Source organism: Harpia harpyja, chromosome 4 (genome assembly GCF_026419915.1).
Source record: "Harpia harpyja isolate bHarHar1 chromosome 4, bHarHar1 primary haplotype, whole genome shotgun sequence".
In the NCBI taxonomy this organism is placed as follows: domain Eukaryota; kingdom Metazoa; phylum Chordata; class Aves; order Accipitriformes; family Accipitridae; genus Harpia; species Harpia harpyja.
The window spans coordinates 30,759,247-30,781,561 of NC_068943.1; the positions used below are offsets into that span (position 1 = coordinate 30,759,247).

Genomic DNA, 22,315 nt, shown 5'->3' on the forward strand with positions numbered 1-22,315 from the left:
TTAGAGGTCACCTTTACCTCTAGGGTCATGGAAATATTCCAAAGAGCTGTTCCTCACAGAGGCTCGGTGGTCTGGCCTGCCCAGAAGGTGTTTGGAACCTCGCCTCGGTCACTTCATAGGGTCACTGCAAGCAAGAACAGTGGCCCCGGAGCAGCCGGCACCACGGGATACGCACTTAGAGCACTGCAGACCGAAGTAAGTCGGTGAAAATAAAGCAGCCCAACTTCTTTTGGTATGGACATTCCTATCAATTCATTGTGCTTTCATGCCCATGCAAAAGGTGCAATAATTTACCCCTGGAGCACCTTTGGAGCTTCTTCATCCTACCTCCCGAGGCAGAAAGACACCACTCTGCAGCAACCACCTCCGATACGTTATAAAGCAGATTTTTGCGGCTCCCGAGTGATGCCAAGTTTCTAGCTTCTTTCCTGCTTTGCAAGGAAAAGGAAAGAAACTCCTACCAGCCTCCTGTGAGGAATGGGTCCTCATTTCAACCATCTGCAAGCAGGGCCAGCGGGGCAGGAGGGAGGACGAGCCGGGGGCAGGAGGCAGAAGTGCTGGGGCAGAGCCCGGCAGGCTGCAGTCCCAGCGAGCCCACGGCGCGGAGGGCACTCTGTTCTGGCAGCGGCCGGTTCCACAGAGATGGCGAGTTTAAGCACATATCTAATTGAATTGCAGATGTCTTTTCTGATGGCTATCTGGTAGCAAAGCTTTGATTAAAGCAGCAGCAGAGAGGCAGAACAGGCTGGTTCTCAGTAATAAAACTAATGGAAGGAAGAATGACCATTTACTGCAGCCTCCACAGGGAGCACAACGCCGGCAGATACTTTAAATAAGATTTTTGGGGCAGATCTCAGAGCTCAGCACAGATAGCCAGCTTCCAGCTTCTAGAGATCCTGATGTATGTTGGACTGGAAAGCAGCTGACAGTAATTTAAATAATCCACAAATAAGCTCATCTACCCTCCCTTCCCATATTCCATGATGAACAGCAGATCTGCTTTCCTTTCTGAAGGCCACAGAGGTTTGCTCTTCCTGACTTTGTTGTTTAAAGGCTGACAAATTTTATTTGCTGCCCTTTTGGTACTTCCAAGATTCAGGTGGATTTGCCCTGAGCTTGCACTTGCCAGATCTCAACCTCTCGTCTTTTCACAGTGCCTTTAGAGCTCCAAAGAGGGAGAACTTTAACAGAGCTCTCAGTCCACCCAAACTAGAAGACTGTAAATTGGAGTGTTATGACCTTTTTTTTTTTTTTGCCTGCAGCCACTTTCTCATAACAACTTGAACCACATCCAATATGTATTACCACATACACATCACTGAAAAACCACCCCCACCCAACGCAGCTGAAGAATCAAAGTTAAGCTTCAAGATGACCTAAGAACCTGGCTTAGCTCAGGCACAAGATCTTTGAGAAGTTGTTTTTCCTTTCCTCAGCTGGTCATTACGCTGTACCCAAATTCCCGTTGTACTACATTTTGGGGGCCTCTTGGCCACGTCCTACCCAAACTCTCTTGGCCCAGCACGACTCTCCTGGGGCACTTCAATGAACAACCACCACCCGGGACGCAGTTTCGAGGAAAGCCCTCACAGTTTTGCTCCTTTTCCCTTTCGAACCGCTGCCCTTTTCTGATGTATTTACAATGTAAGGAAGTTAGTTTATTCACAGCTTGGCTTTTAACTTCATTGTTGAGATTGGCTTTGCTCCTGTTGGAAACTGGACCCCGATTCAGGAGGGCAGTTGCCAGTGTCTGCTGGAAACTCCTTGCCATGGGATTTTCAAACATGCCGTTTGTTGGCCTAGCTCAGCACATACTAAATGCAGTGAGAAGAGTCTGCTTACTCATCGCAGGAGAAGGATCGGGCCACTGGCAGGTGTTTGTCAAGCATTTCAAATGCCTAAGCTCATTCCAGACTTCCCCAGAGCTCCCTCCAGCAACCACCACCCTCTGTTTAGTTTCATACATCCGAAGTTACGCTGACCAGCAATGGTTGGAATTGGGCTAATTTCCAGCTTAGGCAAAGCCTTGGATTTATAACTTGTTTCAGGTTCACCCCAGCAGAAAACTCTCCAGAAAGTTAAAATGCATAATTCCAAAGAGAGAGGAGAAAAGCAAGAAATAATGCAACGTCTGTACGACGTGAACTGTTACTAAAGTATTCAAGACGCTTAACGAGAGGTTTTGCGAATGCATATATTCAGCTAAACAAGTATGCCTTCAGTCAGCGAGCTCAAGTACTGCTATTTCACCCTACAAGGAATAAATAATAATTAAAATTCTTTGTATTGAGATAAATACATTCACTGTAGCTACAGAAATCAAGGGTGGTAATTCCCAAATAGCCTTGCTGGGTTCTTTCTCCAGTTGAAAGACGGGAAGCTGCCTCCCAGGCATTGATTTATTCCATAAGAATTAGGGAGAGGCATCTCTAAGGCACTGCATTTACTCCACTGCTGCTGGGAGGTTTTGTCTCGGTGCTCTCCGGACAGTTTCCAGGCGTGTTATTGAAGCATATTTTTCTTCCCCAAGTATCTACAGAGCCCCCAGAATTTGGACAATCTGGACTTGCCTTAAAATTATTTGCCAGAAATTATTGGTTAAAAAAAAAAAAAAAAAGCCATGAGAGGAAAAAAAAAATAGTAACTTGGTCTCCCTGATAATTTGCTTATATCAGTTTATCATATTGCTGTTAAAACAAAGCAAGTGTACAGCTAATTGTCAACAAGAAGTTAAATGACAAACAGCTTGAATATAGCCTGAAGAGTTACTGAATTGGAGATATGCAGAGAATAAAAAGCCTTATGTATAAAAGACGGATTACATTTAATTTGATTCTCACTGTGGATGAAAACCTGAGCATCTCAGAGTTTGTACAAAGAAAAATTCTGGTGGAAAAAGACGACACACTTGACTGTTGATAACATTTGATTTAAAGCGCTCTGAAAAATGATTTGTTCTAGAACAAAAGCAAAAATCAAAACAATTCATTCCAGAAGTATTACAACACACACAACTGACTGAAACATCTACTCTTTGTTTGGGTCTCAAGTGCCATTTTAGTCAATTTGAATCCGTTTCATGGAGAGAGGCTGCAGTTTTGGCAGAGCTGTTGCTAAAATCATCTCAGCAACAAAACGTTGCTCTGCCTAACTTTAGCAATCAATAAACAGCTCCAAAAACCGGCTCCGTAGTTCTAAAACTATTTAGTACCTAAGACTAAATGAACAGATTTGCCAACATTGAAGCACAGTGTACTAAAATTATTAATGTATTACCTAACTGAAAACCTTCAGACTTCCAGATACTATATTAAAGAACAGTTAAAAAAAAATAAATCTTGGATTTAGAATACACTCAGGCTGCTCTTCAAAGTAAAACAAATAAACCCAGAGGTCAATTTCTTTTTTAAACAAAAAAATAATTCTTTGCAAATTTTGGTAAGTGAAGCGGGTGAAAAAGCCGATCTGCATGTTAAGATTGACTTTTTTATATACTCAGTGTTATGGCCTGGAAGTGCTGAAGAGACATTCAGAATATAAAGGCAACTGGAGACAATTAAGCCATTTAAAAAGCACCAAAATTAGCATTCCTTTTGTCGGATCCAAATAATTCAAGTGCTGTTCTGTCACAAAGGCTATCATCAATTTCTAATTTTAGCTTAATCCATGAAAAAAAGCATCTCGCATTTCTCTCTAGCGTTTCCTTATTAAGAACACTCTTATATACTGAAATATCAAGAACACAAACTACGAATTCAAGTTGACACTCACTCCCACAGAGACACTCTCGTGCGTGCACTTTGAAATACTAATCCCAATAAAGGTAATGCAACTACTTGTGCTGTGATACAGCTAAGCAGTGCCTGAACTGCTGAACGATGAGTACCCAAAAAGCAAGAATTTAGCTACGAATCACACAAAAAGGTGATCTGTCCTGCCTTTGAACCCTCCGCCTTCTCGTTTCCTCTGCTATACCTGACTACTCTCAATAACATGAAGTTCCAAAAGAATGGTATCTCCTGATTTTCATTATATGGAGCAGGCAGTCATACAAGACCCTATTAAAAAAAAAAAAAAGATTGTAATTAACCCTTACATTTTAAGTTAAATTAATTCCTTGTATTCAAATTCTAGGACACCATTTTCAAGGTCAAAATACTGTCCTACTACTCCAAGTACTGACTATTTTAGCTCATTGTGAATACTCTTAAGTATCCAAAATTCACATCCTCAACACCAGCAAACACAATCCACTCTAAAAACTGCAAATTCCTTCGCTCCCCGGGTTGCAGGCTATCAATCACAACGTACCTAGCCATTCACCTAGACATTTGTAGGTTTAGATTCAGTTGTATTTTAATCATCATTACTAAAGAGGAAAGGAATTTTTTTTTTTCCCAAACTGAAGGGAAATTTTTATCTTCACACAGAACTGGAAATTCTTCTCAACAATTTCAGAGGGCAGAATTAATACAACATGCCGAGTTCACATGATTTCAACTCACAAAATAGCTATGAAATAATCAACGTAGGAGCTGTGGGGGTGAAAGCGAGAAATTCTTGGCCATTGAGATTTCAGCCTGGTCTCATCACTGGAAGTTTCTGAGAGACGGCAGTGCTATGGCTGACCTGCTGGGGAAGCTGTAATGCTCGCTGCCTTTGTCACCCTGAATTAAGGGTGTCGAAGCCGCTGCCAGCGTGGGACGACCTGTGCCCAGGCAAGGGTGCAGTTTGCCGCTGCAGGGAACAACTGCTGGTCGAGATTTATACGTTCATGGCTGATCATACAGATGTCTGTGCTCCTGCTTACCTACTACTCCCTGTATAGAAGGCAGCCAACAGTCCCAACTGTACAGGATTGGACCAAAACAAGGAGCTTTGCTTAGTCAGGCCCCCTATTCTCCCCCCCTCCCCTTCATTTGACTTCAAGCTCACTGCTTTTTTAAGAAACTGTGGAAAGCAGGAGCTGCACTTTTAGCTGAAACTAAAGCTCTGAAGCCAACAGGCAGGATCTTGCACCCAGACCTACGCTTCCTGACCTCACCACTCATGTAAAGCTGCACTGCAACGTGTTGAAAGCGATTGCACTTAACATTAGTACAATATACAAACAGTGATTTATCAACATTGTATGCTTTATTGAAAGTTGACAAGTGCAACAGTTAAATACATTGACGTGTTACAACTGTTTAGAGAACATGCACAAAAACATATGCATACTACTATACAGATCATATGCAAAAAATCCATACTGGGAAATCCAATTTTTTTTTTTTTTTTTTTTAAATTCTTTGCTAGCAGGGTTTGATAATTTTTGGAGTGGTTTTTCCTGTCTTGAACCAAACTACAATGAACAAAGATTTACTTCAAGATAATCAGCAGCCAGGGAACTTCAGAAGTTACACAAACAGCATAAATCTGCCAAATTCTGAACAGTTGCGTAGGTGCATTCTTATTTATGTAGCATTAAAAAAAAAAAAAAAAAAAGACTTTCCAAACTTCTTCAGATCAGCCAATGAAACAACTAAACTTCAATCTGTACAACCTAAATAGTTACAGTTTTCTATTTTACAAAGTAATTACACTAAATACACAAATATACAGTAGGCAAATAACCTTCATTGTAATTATCCTATGACCCAACAGTACGTCACCTACCTGCTTTCTATATATAATACAGCTTTATGCACCTGTCCACTGCTTCAGAAAACGGTGCAAATATTTGCACTTAAGGTTTCAGGTGACAGTTAAGTGTTAAACACTGAATTTACCTTTCTCCCTCTTCCTCTTAGATCCTATGCACCAGTCCTCACTTTGGAACCCCAGTGCACTATGGGGGATTGAGCCATTGCTTTTTACTCCAGTCTATTTCTTCATATTTCCAAGCTCGAAAAGCACTTGTATCAGTTATATCACTGGATGAGTGGAAGATTTAAAAACAAACCAAAAAAAATTCAGGCATGCAGCTTCGTTTCTCAGCCATTTGCAGAAGCTGCTCAAGTCCCCAGTGTACTTGTGCTAATTCTCTGGAAGAAGTTTATTTTATTCAATCAACCTAAGAACAAAGACTCCTTCAAGCCAAAGGGGGAAGGGAAGAAAGAGACAGACAGGTGAGTGCGTAATACAGGGGGGGAGAGGCCTCTCCTGATGAGTGCAGGGCATGGAGTCCTCAGTCTGGGTTGCAGTGTGCACTGAAATGGATGAAGGGAGGCTGCAGCGGACTCCCGCTAGTCCTTCTTGCTCTGGGCAGTCCAGAGGCCAGCGATCACGATGGCGATGACATCTCGAACTACGCCGAAGGCCCTGACCCCTGTGATGCCGGCTGAGCAGGCTGCTGTGTCGTGCCTTGTGACTGGGAAGAGGAAGGCGGGGAACCAGTCTGCAGCTGTGCTTGGAACTGGGCAAGCTGCTCCGGGCTGGCAAGTGTTTTTAGCAGAGTGTTTTCTTGCTCCAGCTGGGAGTTCTTCTCTATCAGCTCTTTGATTTGCTCTTTGAGGACCTCCACTTCCTCCCTTACCGCATACATCAAGTGACTCTTTACCAGATCCTGAAACGCAGAACAGACCACGTGCGTTAGGAAAGCAGTCCAGCGCCCGCCCAGGCTCCCTCCCAGCTCAGCCGGAGATCCAGCGGATCCACCTTCGCAGAGAGCCGGTGCAAACCCAGCTCCGCTCAGGCGCAAGACAGCATCCCAGCCAGGGCCTCGAGCCCCTTGCTCATGCCCCCGGGGCCAGACCGGCGGCCCTTCGGCGGAGGGAGTGGAGCCGGGCAAAGCCCGGTTAAGACGTGCCGGGGCGCGGCTGCCCCAACCGGGGCCGAGGACGGGGACCGGGGCCGAGGACGGGGACCGGTCACAACGCCGCTGCCTGCGGCCCCGCCGCACACGTGCGGCCCCGGAGCCTGGCCCCGCCCCCACTCCGCCCTGGCCCTGCCCTCCGCCCTGGCCCCGCCCCCGCCCCGCGCACCGGCTGCAGCCAGTTCTGGGCGCAGGTTGCCGCATTTCCCTCCCTCCCGCCGGCCGTGCGCGGCCGCCGGTGACGTCAGAGCGCGCCCCGGCCAATCAACGCCCGAGTTATTTATAGCCGGGAGTTAAAGCCTCGGAGTTTGCCTAGCAACAGTCGGCAGAGGCTCCCGTGAGAACGGCTCCGGGCACCGCTCCAGTAACAAAGGGCGGCCGGGCCCCAGGCGCAGCGCGGCGGGACCGCGCCGGGGGCAGGGCAGGGAGGGGGGACGGTCGGTCGGACCGGGCCGGCGGACCCCGAGGGTGAACCGCCGGCTCCGGGCAGCCCGACGGGGAAAAAAAGCCGAGGGCACGGAGGCGGAGGATGTGCCTCTTTAGCGGGGGGTGGCCCGGAGCGGGATGCGCTGGGAAGGGAGTTCAAACCAGTAAAACGCAAAGCACCCCAAAATACACTCCTCCCCCCCGCAAATAAATGCCGCTTGCTGCCCCAGCAGCGCCCCTCCCCCGCCGCATGGAGCCGGGATCAATCGTTTGGGGAGGCAGGAGCCAAAAGCGATGCCGTCATTCCTTCCCCGGCATCGATAGAGAAACGTGCGCATTCCTCCCCGCAGGAAGCCTTTGATCAATTAAACCACCACCACCAAAAAAACCCAACCAACCAACCAACCAAAAAAAAAGCAGCCCCCAAAGCCAAACCCCTGCGTCCACCCCTCCCTGCTCGGCCCCGCTATAAAAACCGTGTCTGCGCACGGGTTAACCATCGCCCGCCGCATCCCCATATTGTTTACTGCTTTAAACACGAACGGGGTTTTATGCCCCAATCGGTACGTACCATCGCTTGCTCGATTTTGTTGTCGATAGCTACCACGCTTGCACCAGAGGAGCTGCAAGAGAGAAAGAAAGAGAGAAAAAAAAAAAAAAACAACATACAACATTAGCGGCGGCTGAATTATTTAAGAGACAAGAGACGCGGGCATTGGTAGCCAGTTGGCTGAGAAAGTCATCCTCACGCTGCCCTGCCGCCGCCGCCGCCTCACCGGGATGCTCCAATGCAGCAAAGCAACCTGTGAAGCCGCCCCGACCCCCACCACCACCACCACTACCCCCCTTCCCCGCCTGCAGCCGGTTCAGATATCCCGGCGTTTAGCCCCCCAGCAGACCACAAAGATGGAGCTTAATCGCAGGGCTGCGGCAGAAGCGCTCGGCGCCGGGGATGGCAGCCCCTCCGGGGAGGCGAGGCGGGCGCCCGGTGCCGCCGCTGCGGCGGCTCCCCCGGACAAAGGAGCCAGCCCGGCGTTCACCTGCCCCGCTACCGCCGCGCCGGCGAGAGCCCCCTCGGACACAACACGTATTTACCTACTGTCGAGCCTCAGGGACGAGTTGTCGGTGCCCAGCAAGGACGATAAGAAAGAAATTGAGAAGTGTCTTAGTTGATAAACTCCTAGATCCATTGCCACTGGTCTACAACATCGGGCATTCATGCAATCGCGGCCAGAAACGCTCCCCGGAAGAAATCAGGTCTCCCTTTCTCCGGACGGACGGACGGGCGGGCGGCGGGGCAGCTCCGCCGGGCGGCGGCGGCGGCGACGGCGGGCGGCAGGACCCTGCGGGGCGCGGGGCTGCGCTCGGCCAGCTCCCAGGCCAGCGCTCCGCCGCGCCGCACAAAACCTGGCCATCCCGGCCCCCCCCATAATTTATGCGGCGGCGCCGGCGCCCATTGGCTGCGCCGCCACCCGGGCCCCGCCCCCCCTTCCGTCGCATCTCATTAGTAGCGCTCCACCCCCCCCCCCCCCCCCCCGCCCCGGCGGCCGGCAGCGCCCTGCGCGCCGCGCAGCGCCCACGCGGGACGGCCCCGCACGCGTGGGGGGGGACGGGACGGACGGGGGACGGGACATGGCACACGGACCCACGACAACACACACACCTTTGAAACCCTGACAGGTTCGCCGTGCCGATTTCCACGCGCGAGAACGAAGGGGGAATTAAAAAAAAAAACAAAAACAAAACAAAAACAAAAAACACCGAAAACCAACCAAACACCGCAATAATAATTACGGGAGCGGAGGGGAAGCCCAGCCGCCGCCGGCGGGAGCGAGGGGCCGGCCCGTCGCCGCGCCGACACCGCCACCTACGGGCACTGGGCAGCGCCGGCAGCGACCGGCCCCGCCGGCCCCCCCCCGCCGCAGATTCGCGCTCTGTCCTCCGTGGGGAGGCAAATTTTTAGCCCCGGAGATTGAAACCCGTACCCCGCTTCGGCTGTGAAAGGTGGTAAAAAGCAAGACGGGCGCACACCGTATGCGGGTAAACCCCTTTCTGACTCTTACGGAGCCCCCAGAGCAGCAACCGTCCCTCCATATCCCTTACGCAGGCCTCATTAGCCCATAAAACCATTCATGGAAAGAAAAAAAAAATATTCAGGCATCAGATCATCCACAAAAAGCGCGCACAGCACAAGCCTGCGGATTTCTAGCAAGCCAGCCCATACTTTTCTTCTACAGCAACCTATTCACTCACATTTAGATTCTACCATACAGCACTGAACGGTCTTAAAAGTTGCAGCATGTCCGTTAATCATTTAGGAAAAATTCTTCTCCCACCTAACTGCTGTGTGTTTCTCAACACACGTTATGCTCTCACATGTCATGGAACACAGCCACTGCAGTCACAACCCGTCCAAGGGACCCTCTCCACCAGTGACAGTTAGAAGACCCAACAGTTAGAATTAGACCACTGCAAAATACTGCCACAAGAAACACCCCACCTCTAAAAACCGTTATTTTCTAGACCTGCACTTTCATCAGGCATTACATGACTTAAAGGCACAAAAATGAAGTAAAAAACCTCTTTGATTCTCTACTGCAAACTTCTCCAAGAAATAGAAGTCACATCTATGTCACAGGTGTTGCTCCCAGAGAAGCAGGAAAGCCAGGAGGCACAGAATAATCATCTTAAAGCTAAATTTAGCATTTGCGTATCTGCATCATCCTTCTTAGTTTATTTATGTTGTCCTAGCACACTATTCTTTCATTCAATAATGCCAGCAGAGTAGTACAAACTAATCCTATTCACGAGAGAGGTCACATTTAAGAGTTCCTCATAGCCGCTTTCCTGCTACCACATACGATGCACATCCCGCAAGGGCACAGCTCTCATCTTGCCCTTCGGGCACCTGGGGAAGCTGCACAGGATAGCGCCTAACGGGCAGAAAAATTAAAGGAAGTTTTTCAGAACAACCCTTGCCTGTATTGACTTGCAAATTTAATAGCGAGTAAATTAGAAGCAACGCATTAAGACATATGCATCCACCTCCTGACAGACAAACACCCGTAACCATACCTTGTACGTACGCTTCAACTAACCACTTTCTTTGCAGAGGTTACTTACTACACACAATGGTACTCATCACATTCAGTGATCAAGCGAGCCATTTAATAAACAGCTCCAAAAGCACATCATCTGTACCAGAACCTGTATCAACTCCTGTCCTAGGCTTGGTCTAAATTAATGTTTTATGAAGGGTTGCGCTTGAAAATCAGTAACGTCTCAAATGACTGCTCACCATGGCAGTTACTGGGGACCCTAGAATTAACAGAATTGCAGCTGGACACAAGCTCGGGGCAATCTCAGTCCCCTGAAGCTCTTAATCAGAAAAGGGCAGAGTAGGTGTAAAAAGGGAGAAATCCCATTTCTGCTAATTACGTCCTTATAAAATGACACACTCAAGATAGCAAACTCACATGCCTGAACAAACATACCCTTGAAACGCCTGCTTTGCAGTTGCAGTACAGACAACAAACATTTGTATGTATATTTTTACATGTACAAATGAAAAAAGTCACAATGCGTTGTTGGTGCTGCCATAATGATAATTATTAAATGCCATCATGATAATTACTAAATGCCATCATTCCACTTATGACAGAAAAACGATAACGATTAACAAGAAGTAACATTGCCTTCTTTAATTTACATTAGTATATCTTCACGAAGAAGAGATACAGATATGATCCTAAATCCAATTCCCACTAAATTCATTAACCATCTTCCATTAACTTCAGTGGGCTTTTAGCAAATTCTTTCATTTATTTTTAGATGCCTACAAGCTGAGTTGCAATTCAACAGAAAGCTGTCAGCTGCATAACTAGGACTGCATATTAATATGCATGTTCTGCTTTGCCCACCCTATAAAAAGCAAACTGTAAGTGTCCCTTTATGGCTGAGAAAGCTCAGAGCTCTCAGATCATCTAGGAAATAAAAAACAGGACATGTATTACTTTCATCCCCAAAATCGGGTGGGGGGCGGGGAGCACCACTAATCTCCGATATTCGCCTCAACACCCCATCGTCTGCCTGATGAGGACAGAGACTGAACTCCGTATTTAAAGGTTGGGGGTTTGCTGTTGCTTTTTAAAAATATGTATCATTTATGAAATAAAACAATCTACGGAAGATCTAAGGAAAATAATCCTCCAAACTCCCTTTCCCCTTGCCTGCTCATCACTTTGTCTCCCCTCCTGCCTCCTCCACCATGACATTCAACATGCACTTCACTCAGATTATGGTGTTTTTACTCGCTCACCCTCCCTTAACAGCACTAGAAGGGAATCAAGATGACTGCTATTGTGTTGCTCAAAACCTTCTAACCATCTCTTTTAACACCTAATTAACAGATACTACACGATATTAGACTCCTGCAAAAGCTTACAGTTTTACATTCCTGGGAACAGAGGTGAGAAAGGCTGCAGAACTCCACATTTCTGTAAAGCCACACGAGGGACATTTGTCCAGAGACCCCTCACACGGAGGGCCACTCGCTTCGGAAGCCTGCATGTCTACGGAGCACCCCGGGTGTTCACAAACTGCATAAAGTAACAGAAAAAAGACTCGAGATGGGTGATTGAGAAACGAGTAGGGCAGAATACAATACAGTGCTAAACAAGTAGTTCACCGGCATCTCTGATCCTCAAATAAATTAACTGCTTAAGTTGAAACATACACGGTAGTCAATGACTTTTTAGCAACTTCACCTTTTGTAGCGTTTCAGTTCTTAAACACTGTTTCTCCCACTAAATAATTTCCTCTTGTCTCAATTCAATCATGCTAAGCACTTGAAAAAAGTGCTTTTCATCTTGAGCACATAATGAGGTAAGCTGCAGCACAGAATCATTTTGTCTCTATGCAAGTCTGGTTTGGCACATATTTCTGTGTGCATGTGAAAAAATTCTTTACTTAAATTTATCTTTCAAGTACCTTGTCAATGTATGCTGCCTTTAGATGCCAACATTAAAAGCCCTAGACAAGCATCTCCTGAACTTAAAATAAATCTTGTCTTTTGACTATGTTGCAAAGACACCACACCAGAAACCATATTAGAAAACAGCAATTTCTGTCACAACGCACTTTTATCTTACACGACAGACAGGCTCAGATCCTGTGGACTTCAGCTGCAGTTTTCAACTATAAAATAAAAGTACTGAAGAGGTTAAAAAAAAATCTGTTAATTACTCAAGAAAAGACTACAGTAATTAGATTCTACATGACATCTGACTTGACATTTCACTTGGCATCTAAAAAATGGTCAAGAAGTGGCAAAGTACTATTCTGCCTTAAAATTCATGAATTCAAAACTATGTTTATTGACAGCAACCACCCCAGTATCAAACTTACGCAAAATTGCTCCAAGGTAATAACCTAAAGAGGAAACTCTGGCTGCAGTTGACATCAAGGACTGAAGGATTATTCCTTTCAATAGGCTGTGATTTTTTTCTTCATCTCAGTAAAGGTACAAGATAGGCTGGAGAAGCTGCCCAATGAATTTTTTTTTTCCCCACAGTAAGTGAAAATTATGTTTTTAACAGACTAAGGACAAAAAGAAAAAAAAGAAAAAATCACTTTCAGATAGTCTAAATAAAGATCACAGCAGCTCAGCCAACCTCCTTTTCCAGCCTCAAACTTGTAGCTAGGATCTTCATCTAAAGAAACCAAGCCACTGAGAACTTATTGCTCAGCACCAAAGGCTAACACATATTTTATTTCTAGTTTGAATTCTGCAGATTTCAATTTACATACCTCTGCTAAACTGAAGAACCTCTCGCTACCAGATATTATTCTCTCAGTTTTCCTAAATGTGTGCTTTTCCTCCCCCACAGTAAAGTTATTTGCATCTATAATTTGGTTTGCTAGGAACTGGGTTTTAGTTCCATGAAAAACAGATAAAAGGGAAAGCTATGCAAGATGCTAGTGAAGTGCTGTATTTGTAATTTTTTTTTTTTTGCCAGATGTGCAAGCATAACTAAATAAATATTCAGCAGAAAGAATACATACACCCTACTGGGGTTCTGGAAATAACTTGACAGTATCTCTAATCGCAATGCGTACACAGAAGTATCACGCTGTGCTCTACGCACAGGAGACAGAAGGCTGCATTTAAAAGCAAGAAGATAACCACCTAAGATCAAAAGACAAACAAGGAGTGGTTCTCACTGGCTCCTCTGAGAATATCCTCTTTCCCTTTTACAGGCAACTAATTGCTAAGTCAAGCCCAGTTGGTTTTAATGAGAATTATAATGATTCTACCAATTTTAATGCTGACAAAATAAAACATAAGGTCTGTATCAAGTACCTGGATGTAGACAAACACAGAGATAATCCACTCTTCACTGGTCAGAGGGAACTCTGCAAGGAAGTATGAACCATCTTAAAGCAATTTTGATGCTCGGAGAGGGACACGGGGCATCCACTTTCCTGAGATCATCCATAGATGACCATCTAGCAATGCAGTCGGGATGAAGGACCCTGTTTCTGTGCACATCCATTGAGTTTCAAAGCCTCCTCACAGAGTCAAGTCACTTGACTCATTAAAAGTAAAAGCCCTCCTCAGTATCCCATAAACCGTCCTTGACCAAGGACTGCAAGTGGGAAAAGATCCACCAACTGTGTTAGCATCCTGAAAGTTTTAAGTGAGACATCTGAGCCAGGAATTGATTTTCTTTCCTCCAGAAAGCTGCACACAACATCACTCTGCATGCTGACACTGTCCCCAGGATGGAAGGGGAGAAAAACCGTCTAGTGCCATAAAGCAGCATATGTAGAAAAGTGATAAAACGTTACAATCTTTAAGTTTCACTACCTGAAGCATGGAGCTGAAATTTGCTTTTCCTTTATGTGAAATTTGGTTTAAATTATTTTAGATTTAACATTTTTCATAAAAAGAGCGTTCAATTCCCTAGTCTTACACGTAGCTTTCACGTGCAATGCTTTTCTCAAAGCGAAGGAGAGCATCTCGAAGTAAAAACCACTTACACTAGCATTTAATCCCACTTGTTCTAACTGTACAACAGATTTTTCAACCGTGTATTCCAAAATTAAATGAAGAGGGGAGGAAAGAGAGTCACTGGAGCATTTCAAGTTACACCTAACATAACAAAAGAAACATAGCAAGTATAGGAAGTGGTTTGGCATGACGAGCATTTGGAAAGCCAAAGTTCTCTATAATATAAACAGCATCTCTGACCCAGGGGGTCAAACAGCCCAGGAGGGACAGTGGCTGACACCCACCCACCCCACCCTTCCTTGATAACACACAGTGGGATTTAGTCATCAAATTAAAAAAACCAGCCAATTTAACCTGTAACTGAGAAGCGTCATCTTTTGTTATTTTTTAAACTCTTAATATCTTCTATTTCCTTAAGGCTACGGAGAAGTCACACCAAGTCACAGGAAATGGGACTACATCTTACTGACTGGTGCTAATTGTGGAAGGGGGCGGGGGGGTGGGGGTGGAGGACCTTAAGTCCCTCCATTTCCCCTGTCCCCAGCCCCCTGTAAAGCCTACACCTGTTATGGTTTTTTTTTTTTAACCACTTAATCCCTTCCTTCCTCTTTTCCCACCTCCTCCCCTCTTTCTAATTGTTTCCCTTGAAACTATATTGAAAATCTTGGATCAGCTAATAATTTAGTCATGCTCATTAAGAAATTATTTATATGGCATAACAGCTGGCCTACACGTCTCACTGAGTATCATTTTCCCTTTGATGGCCACTTTTCAACACTTGAAATTAAGCCTGTATTTCCCACAGAAGTTATCACACTAGAAGCCAACTCAAAGTTGCCAGGAACAAAGCTAAAACCCCTGCATTTAACCAGCATTGTCCTATGGTCTTCAGAAAGTTTGGAAAGAAGTTCCCTACTCCAGCTTCTATGGAAATTATTAAAAACAGTCAACGAAGATGAAAGGAGAATAGTACGGAAACAAAATACAATGTAAGACCGCAGTGAGGGAATGGAGCACACGGGCCGTGGAATCCAATCTGCCGTGAACGAGGATGAAGGTCTGCCACTGCTTGGCTTTTGACGTGGCAGATCACTCATCACCACCCTGTTGTGCAGAACAACTTTTAAGGCCGTTCTGTTAAATAGTAATAAACCTCAAACACTGCTACGCAGTTACACATGTACTAGAACAAAGACAATAAGGTGAGAGTTCAATGCCACTTTTCCTCCTCAGCAAACATGCTAAGACGACAGACTTCTATCCACTTGTCTGTTTACACTCCTACAATCTCAGTTTCTTCGCAATCACTGGCAAAAGGCTTCAGTATCAATGAACAACTAGGTGAACTGCTTTCAAATTAAATCCCCTGGCTCTAATGCATGCATATTACACAAATTTGTAATACCGCATTTCCTAATTTCTGAGTGGTCAAAACACTCTACTTCAGTTGTGCCTGAACCCACAGTTTATCATCTTTTGGAAACTTCCTAAAAAATTTAGAGAAAATACCAAACCTGCTGTTCCATCCAAGCAGAAGTGCACTTAAACAGGCTGAATTCACTCTAATGTATTTTAAGGTATTTTTATACCCAAATGGAAACTTTCCTGTATAGAAATCAAATCCCATGTATCTCCACCCATTCAGGAAGCATTGGGGGAATTTCCAGAAACACATAAGAATGACCTGATTTACCAGTTTTATTGCACAGTGTGGTATATTCCAAAGTCTTGCTTCCCTTTATAAACCACCAAGTCGGGCATTTGCTGGACAATTTCCTGCCCAGCCTGTGCTTTTCTTTTTTTTCCTCCTTTTCTTGTGGAAACAAGGATATGAGAGAAACCCAATGTATGCCTGTGCTTCAACTCAGTTCGGCGTTGAGAAACAGGTACAGCTAGACCCTGGAATGGGAAAGTACTCCCAGGCATAGCTTCAGTGACTTAAGAGACACAAATCCTGCTGACTCACTATTACAGAAATCCCAGCAGAGTATCTCCATGTAAAAAACATTAAAGCTTCCCCTACTGAAGAAAGAAATTGTAAAGCAATACTGGTTTGAAACAGAATGCAAGATACCTGGGAAAGTACATTAGACTATGAAATGAGGTGTGCTTTAAAGTTACTTAATTACCTAAAGACAGATAAATAGATATTTTAATCTGACCTGACTGTGCCTTATGGCTTTTGAGATGTATTACCCACTTCAGCACAACACTACTTTCCTGTAATCCTGCCACACTGCAAACCAAAGAGAACAGTCAGAATACAGATGTGCCGGCTCAGCATGTTTTGAACATGTCCCTGGAGCACCTTCCAGGCCAGAGACTGCAAACAGCTGGCATAGGTCCACATCGCCTATGGAAGGCTTGTATATCCTGAAGTCCTGGTTCTCCTTCAGGTGGGATTCAGTCTTCCTCAGTACCCTACTGCTGCTCTAGAGGAGACTCGGGCAGTAGAAAGCCCTCCTTTTCCACAGGACTGTATCTTCTAGCTTGTAAACAGCAAGTACCTCGAGACCATCGGCTCTGTGGTGGCCACTGACGCCACTGACATTTAGCCACCCTTGAGCCAGACATTCTGCAAACAGAAGATACACTCTTAATCTTTTAATACACAGCTTGCAAAGGAAAGATTACAGCATATTATTTCATACTTACTCAATAACCAGGTAATCGCTTTATGCAGAGTTGGCTAAATTTATGAGTGGCATCCTGTTTACGAAGCAGCCCAGTCCATTCCCTCATATTGCTGATGGCTGTTTTCTGGTGGACATCCACCTAAAATATGTTTCATTAGCTGTTCCAAGAGTCTTTCGTACAAAACAAGGTCTGAGCTCATGTATATACTGTGTCAGGCACCTAACACTTCTTGAAAACAATTACCTCATCCTCCAGAAACCACTGCCATTAAGATGACACCTTGAACCTTTGCGGCTTAAAAAACCCCACCAAAACTCAAAACAAAACAAAACCCAACCAACTCCAGTATCAGAAGTCTGAGATGAGTAACCCACTTAGTAACGCATGGGAGTCCAAAACAGCTGCCAGGGATGTTTCCTCATTCTCAGGCAGGGTGTTAGCCCAGATGCCCAGTGGTCCCCTCTTCCACAGCATCAACGCAGCGAGCTGCCACACCGCTGTCAAGTTATAGGAAGGAGAGAGAACTCCTGCTGTGGGACAGGATCTAAAGCCCCTCTTCCAGCTCCACTGTTGGAGCCAGGGAATCACTGCTGCGGTGTCCCACCAAGCAGAGGACAATTCACCTCTTACAAGAACAACCCTAGGCAGCCTTCCCTCTGGGGAGGCACTGCCTGCACCCACACAAGGTACAGAAGGGGGGAATTCCTCTCGGACTCTTCCCAGCCACTACTAATTGCTAGAAGCCCCAGGCAGGTAGACCGTAACAGCAATCAGCAGTTCAAGTACAAGCAATCATGACAGCTATAAACAAAAATATTTGTTAAGTGAATGTTTTGAGTCACAGGGTAGCACTGGTGCAACTGAGATAGGCTCCTGCCTTGAATTAGTTTGCCCAAACCTGTTTTTCAGCCCCATTACTGAAGAACTCAGCATTTTAAAACAAGCTGTTGATAAACTAAAACAGGTAGAAAAGAACCATTGAACTGATTCAGAGACTGGGGTTGAGGGAATTTACTTATACTGATAAGACTAAAAGATGTCAAGGTACTTCAAAGGATTCTTGAAAACCCTGGAAGGACCCAGACCTGATTTAACTAGCGTGAACAATTACTTTTAAATAGAGTAAATACTAGGTTTCAGGGGCTGTCAGATTTTTGTTTTTATTTTCCATATTAGAGGGCATCTATTTAATATTTATCTAATGATGAATTAAAGTCTGCCTTTTAAAAACAGTAAGAAGGACTATAGTGGGTTTTCTATCCCTTGGTATCATCAGATAAGAGACTGGATGCCCTTTACTCACACGGCAGCTCCAGGATAAGAGGGGGATCAGGCCCAGTCAGCATGGGTTTACGAAAGGCAGGTCCTGCTTGACCAACCTGATCTCCTTCTATGACCAGGTGACCCGCCTAGTGGTAGAGGGAAAGGCTGTGGATGTTATTTTCCTAGACTTCAGCAAGGCCTTTGACACTGTCTCTCATGGCATACTCCTGGAGAAGCTGGCGTCTTGTGGCCTGGAAAAGTGCACTACTCACTGGGTGAAAAACTGGCTGGATGGCCGAGCCCAGAGGGTCATGGTGAATGGGGTGAAATCCAGTTGGCGGCAGGTCACGAGTGGTGTTCCCCAGGGCTCGGTGTTGGGCCCTGTTCTGTTTAATATCTTTATCGATTATTTGGATGAGGGGATTGAGTGCACCCTCAGCAAGTTTGCAGACGACACCAAGTTGGGAGGCAGGGTCGATCTGCTTGAGGGTAGGGAGGCTCTACAAAGAGATCTGGACAGGCTGGATCAATGGGCTGAGGCCAATTGTATGAAGTTTAACACGGCCAAGTGCCGGGTCCTGCACTTCGGTCACGGCAACCCCATGCAGCGCTACAAGCTTGGGGAAGAGTGGCTGGAAAGCTGCCCGGCAGAGAAAGACCTGGGGGTGCTGGTTGATGGCCGGCTGGATATGAGCCAGCAGTGTGCCCAGGTGGCCAAGAAGGCCAATCGCATCCTAGCCTGTATCAGGAACAGTGTGGCCAGCAGGAACAGGGAGGTGGTTGTTCCCCTGTACTCGGCACTGGTGAGGCCGCACCTCGAGTACTGTGTTCAGTTTTGGGCCCCTCACTACAGGAAAGACATTGAGCTGCTTGAGCGTGTCCAGAGAAGGGCAACCAAGTTGGTGAGGGGCCTTGAGCACAAGTCTTATGAGGAGCGACTGAGGGATCTGGGGTTGTTCAGTCTAGAAAAGAGGAGGCTGAGGGGAGACCTTATCGCTCTCTACAACTACCTGAAAGGGGGTTGTAGTGAGGTGGGTGTTGGTCTCTTCTGTCAGGTGTCTGGAGATAGGACAAGAGGAAATGGCCTCAAGTTGAGGCAAGGGAGATTTAGGTTAGATATTAGGAAAAATTTTTTTACTGAGAGGGTTGTCAAACATTGGAATGGGCTGCCCAGGGAAGTGGTTGAGTCACCATCCCTGGAGGTATTCAAAAAGCAAGTGGACAGGGTACTCCAGGGCATGGTTTAGGGGGCATGGTTAATGGTTGGACTTGATGATCTTGAAGGTCTTTTCCAACCGAAATGATTCTATGATTCTATACTAAGGTACGCTTTAAACAAACTGAAGTTATTGAAGTTCGGATAGGGACGACCTAGATATAATAGCGCAAGACCCAGTAGTTCTTGCCCCTGCCTTCAGTATTGCTCATGTCTGTTAACCAACTACAGCCCACCTTAAGCATCCCAACAGTTAGCAGGTGCATCCAGCACGCCCTTCTCCCAGCTGATGCCATAACTAGAGGCTCAAAGATCTTCTGACTTGGTTTTTCCCCCCCGCCGAGGCTCACATCATCTGCGTTTCCAACCAAGTTTCAAAAAGAAATATGGAGGATGCCACACCACCATTCATTCAGTATGAACATGGAGAGGTGCTGATATACACCGGATCTCAAGTGGACACAGCCACTTGTCTGTGATCTGCACTACAAGAGAAGTAGGAGCTCCTGCACTCCCATATAATCGCCATTTCCAGCTGCCTAGTGCTAGACAGCTACCCAGTAGCACAAAGACATTAGGGATCACTTTTCCAAAGCACTTTGGTGGAGCTCCAGTGCCTGAACTCTAGATCTTGGACTTCATTCTGGCAGCCAACGCTTAAAATGAAAAAGTATAAAGTATTTAATTTTCTGAAGAGTAATAGCCCTTCTCAGTAGGCTGTAAACTGCCCTTGACCAAGGACTGCAAGTAGGAGAAGATCCACTGTGTCAGTATCCTAAAAGTTTTAAATGCGATGCCCGACCTGGGAACCGCTCCTCTTTCCTCCAGAAAGACGCACACAACTTCACTCACTCTCAAAAGAGGTTCTGCCTCTAACCAGGAGAAAGCCAAATGCTTCTTTGGATTTGGCACACGCATTCAGTAGGGTCAGTTTTGGAAAGAAAATACAACCACATGCAACATTAGCCAAGAACAGCTGCAAGAGAGGTTAAAGTTTCTCCTTCATTTGCAATTTATGGTGACATGACAGTCAGCCAGCCTTAAATCACCAGGAAAACAACTAGAGCAAAACCAGCATCTCTGCAAGAGAAACTAGAGGAAACAAAAGCAAGTGAGAAGTAAACAGGAAGTAGCTTGCTGAATAAGAATACAGGAGAAATCATCCAAATTTTCTATACAACACTAACAGATGCAGATTTTGGTTTATGATTAGAGGTGCTACATCATGCTGCTATGTGCATCAGTAAAAATCAGTTAGAGCAAAACCTCTTAATAATGCAGAAAGGTTAAAGAAAATCACGTCTACTCCATCACACTTTTTTCACTACGCTTTTGTGGAATAGCGTGGTTCATGGTAGGAAACAATCTTCTCAATACTGCTTTTCTTGTTCAGCAATATATGACGACACAGGTCATTGCTGTATACACACGCTGCTCAAGCATAACATAACTGTTGTCATTATATTTCAATTGCTATTATAGAAGATTTCCATTATGCTGGTTCCTTAGGCGTTCAGATGAATTAATTTAGTGTAATTTTTAACATTCATTTGAAACTTCAAGCATGTTTTCAGATACTGTCAATTGCTGAAGAAATTAAAAATGAGTTTTCAAAAAATAGTTTTCCAATGTATAAATGTATATTCTTTAAAGAGGCACCATTCACAGGGGAAAGCTATTCTCCACAGGCAATACCACAAACATAACATGACAAGAATATCACGTGAAATATATTAACTGGTATTTGTCAAAATTTACATGATAAGAGCAAAGCTTCTGGATTTTAAGGGCGTGGCATAACAAAAAGCACCAGTTCAGAGATCAGAAGTTATGAAGAACACATTCTGTGCTCCCTCCCACAGAAGGGTATTTGCCTTCTGTATACAGAACAACAACTCTGCAACATGAAGAGTCATGGCATTTTTTTCCCCCCACTGTCATATATTTTTAACTCAAACTAATTCTTCCCATTCACCAAGTTAATTGGTATTTCTTTTAAACACTAGAAAGGAACCAGATCAAAACCATGTATTTCATATTTCACTGTTTATACAGAAAAGGAGGTTTAATAAATGTAACTTGCAAAAGACTAAACTGTATTTCAATGCCTCTCCAAACATTTAACAAAACCAATTAACTAAACTTTTCTTTAAACATGTGACAAGACAGAAGACAGTATATATTATGTATGAAAAATATTTGAATGAATATGAACTTGTTTGATAATAAGTTTCAAATCATGTTAAAATTCTTATTTTTTTGTTTAGCATTACATTACTTAAGATTTGGAATAATTAGAATAACTTTTTTTGAAAAGAGGAAAGAAGAGTACTGTAATGGCAAACATTTTATAATATGGATTATTTTAAATATTGCGGTAAAGATTTCAAGACATGTTGATTTTCAGTGAATAAATAAACCACTCTGCGTGACACAGTACCCTCAAGCAGTATGACACTCCTAGCTTGAAATAGTTTGAAATAGTTTTAACAAGTGCCAAGCACCTTGGTTTAGGAGAAGCATTTTTAAGTACTTGCTCAAACAAAATAGTTTAAGAAAACATTAAAACAGAGGAAGACGAGTAAATCACGCATCTAAAAATTAAAAACTTTATAAATACCTTTTTAGATGCTGTTCCAGTTCCAAGAATAACACTTTCATGGTTATTTGGTCAGAGCCTTGTTTCTGGAGAAGTGTCACTTTCATTGATGTATCTATTTAGTACCTGCTGATTCGTTTCCCCCAGATGGAGGGTCCGAAGAAATACTTCTCGGTCCTTGGCAGCCGTAAGATTAGCATTAGCATTCCACTATTAACCACGGGTCCTGAACTCCACAGCTCTTTCAAGAATCACAAAGCCTCGCCCGTTAAAGATTATCCACTTGCTTCTATTCAAAGTTTGCAGAGTTTAATAGTGGTTGGTCATGATCAACAAAAACAAGAAGGGCGAACAGTGACGACACCA

General features: G+C 44.9%; 1 protein-coding gene across 6 annotated transcripts in view; it reads right to left on the bottom strand.

Annotated features, from left to right (window-relative positions):
• Positions 1-5,117: 5,117 nt before the first annotated feature.
• The window catches only part of TSC22D1 (TSC22 domain family member 1), a 96,979-nt gene continuing 79,781 nt past the window's right edge, over positions 5,118-22,315 (bottom strand). For 2 of the 6 annotated variants that reach the window (XM_052786082.1, XM_052786081.1), the window contains 2 exons: positions 7,794-7,845; positions 5,118-6,547 (listed from right to left, as the gene is read on the bottom strand). In XM_052786082.1, the coding sequence (XP_052642042.1) occupies positions 6,290-6,547; positions 7,794-7,845 (310 nt within the window). In that variant the 3' untranslated portion in view covers positions 5,118-6,289. Of the gene's footprint in view, positions 6,548-7,792; positions 7,846-8,317; positions 8,629-21,970; positions 22,231-22,315 lie in introns of those variants that run through there. The other 4 variants (XM_052786085.1, XM_052786084.1, XM_052786087.1 and 1 more) reach the window with 4 other exon arrangements.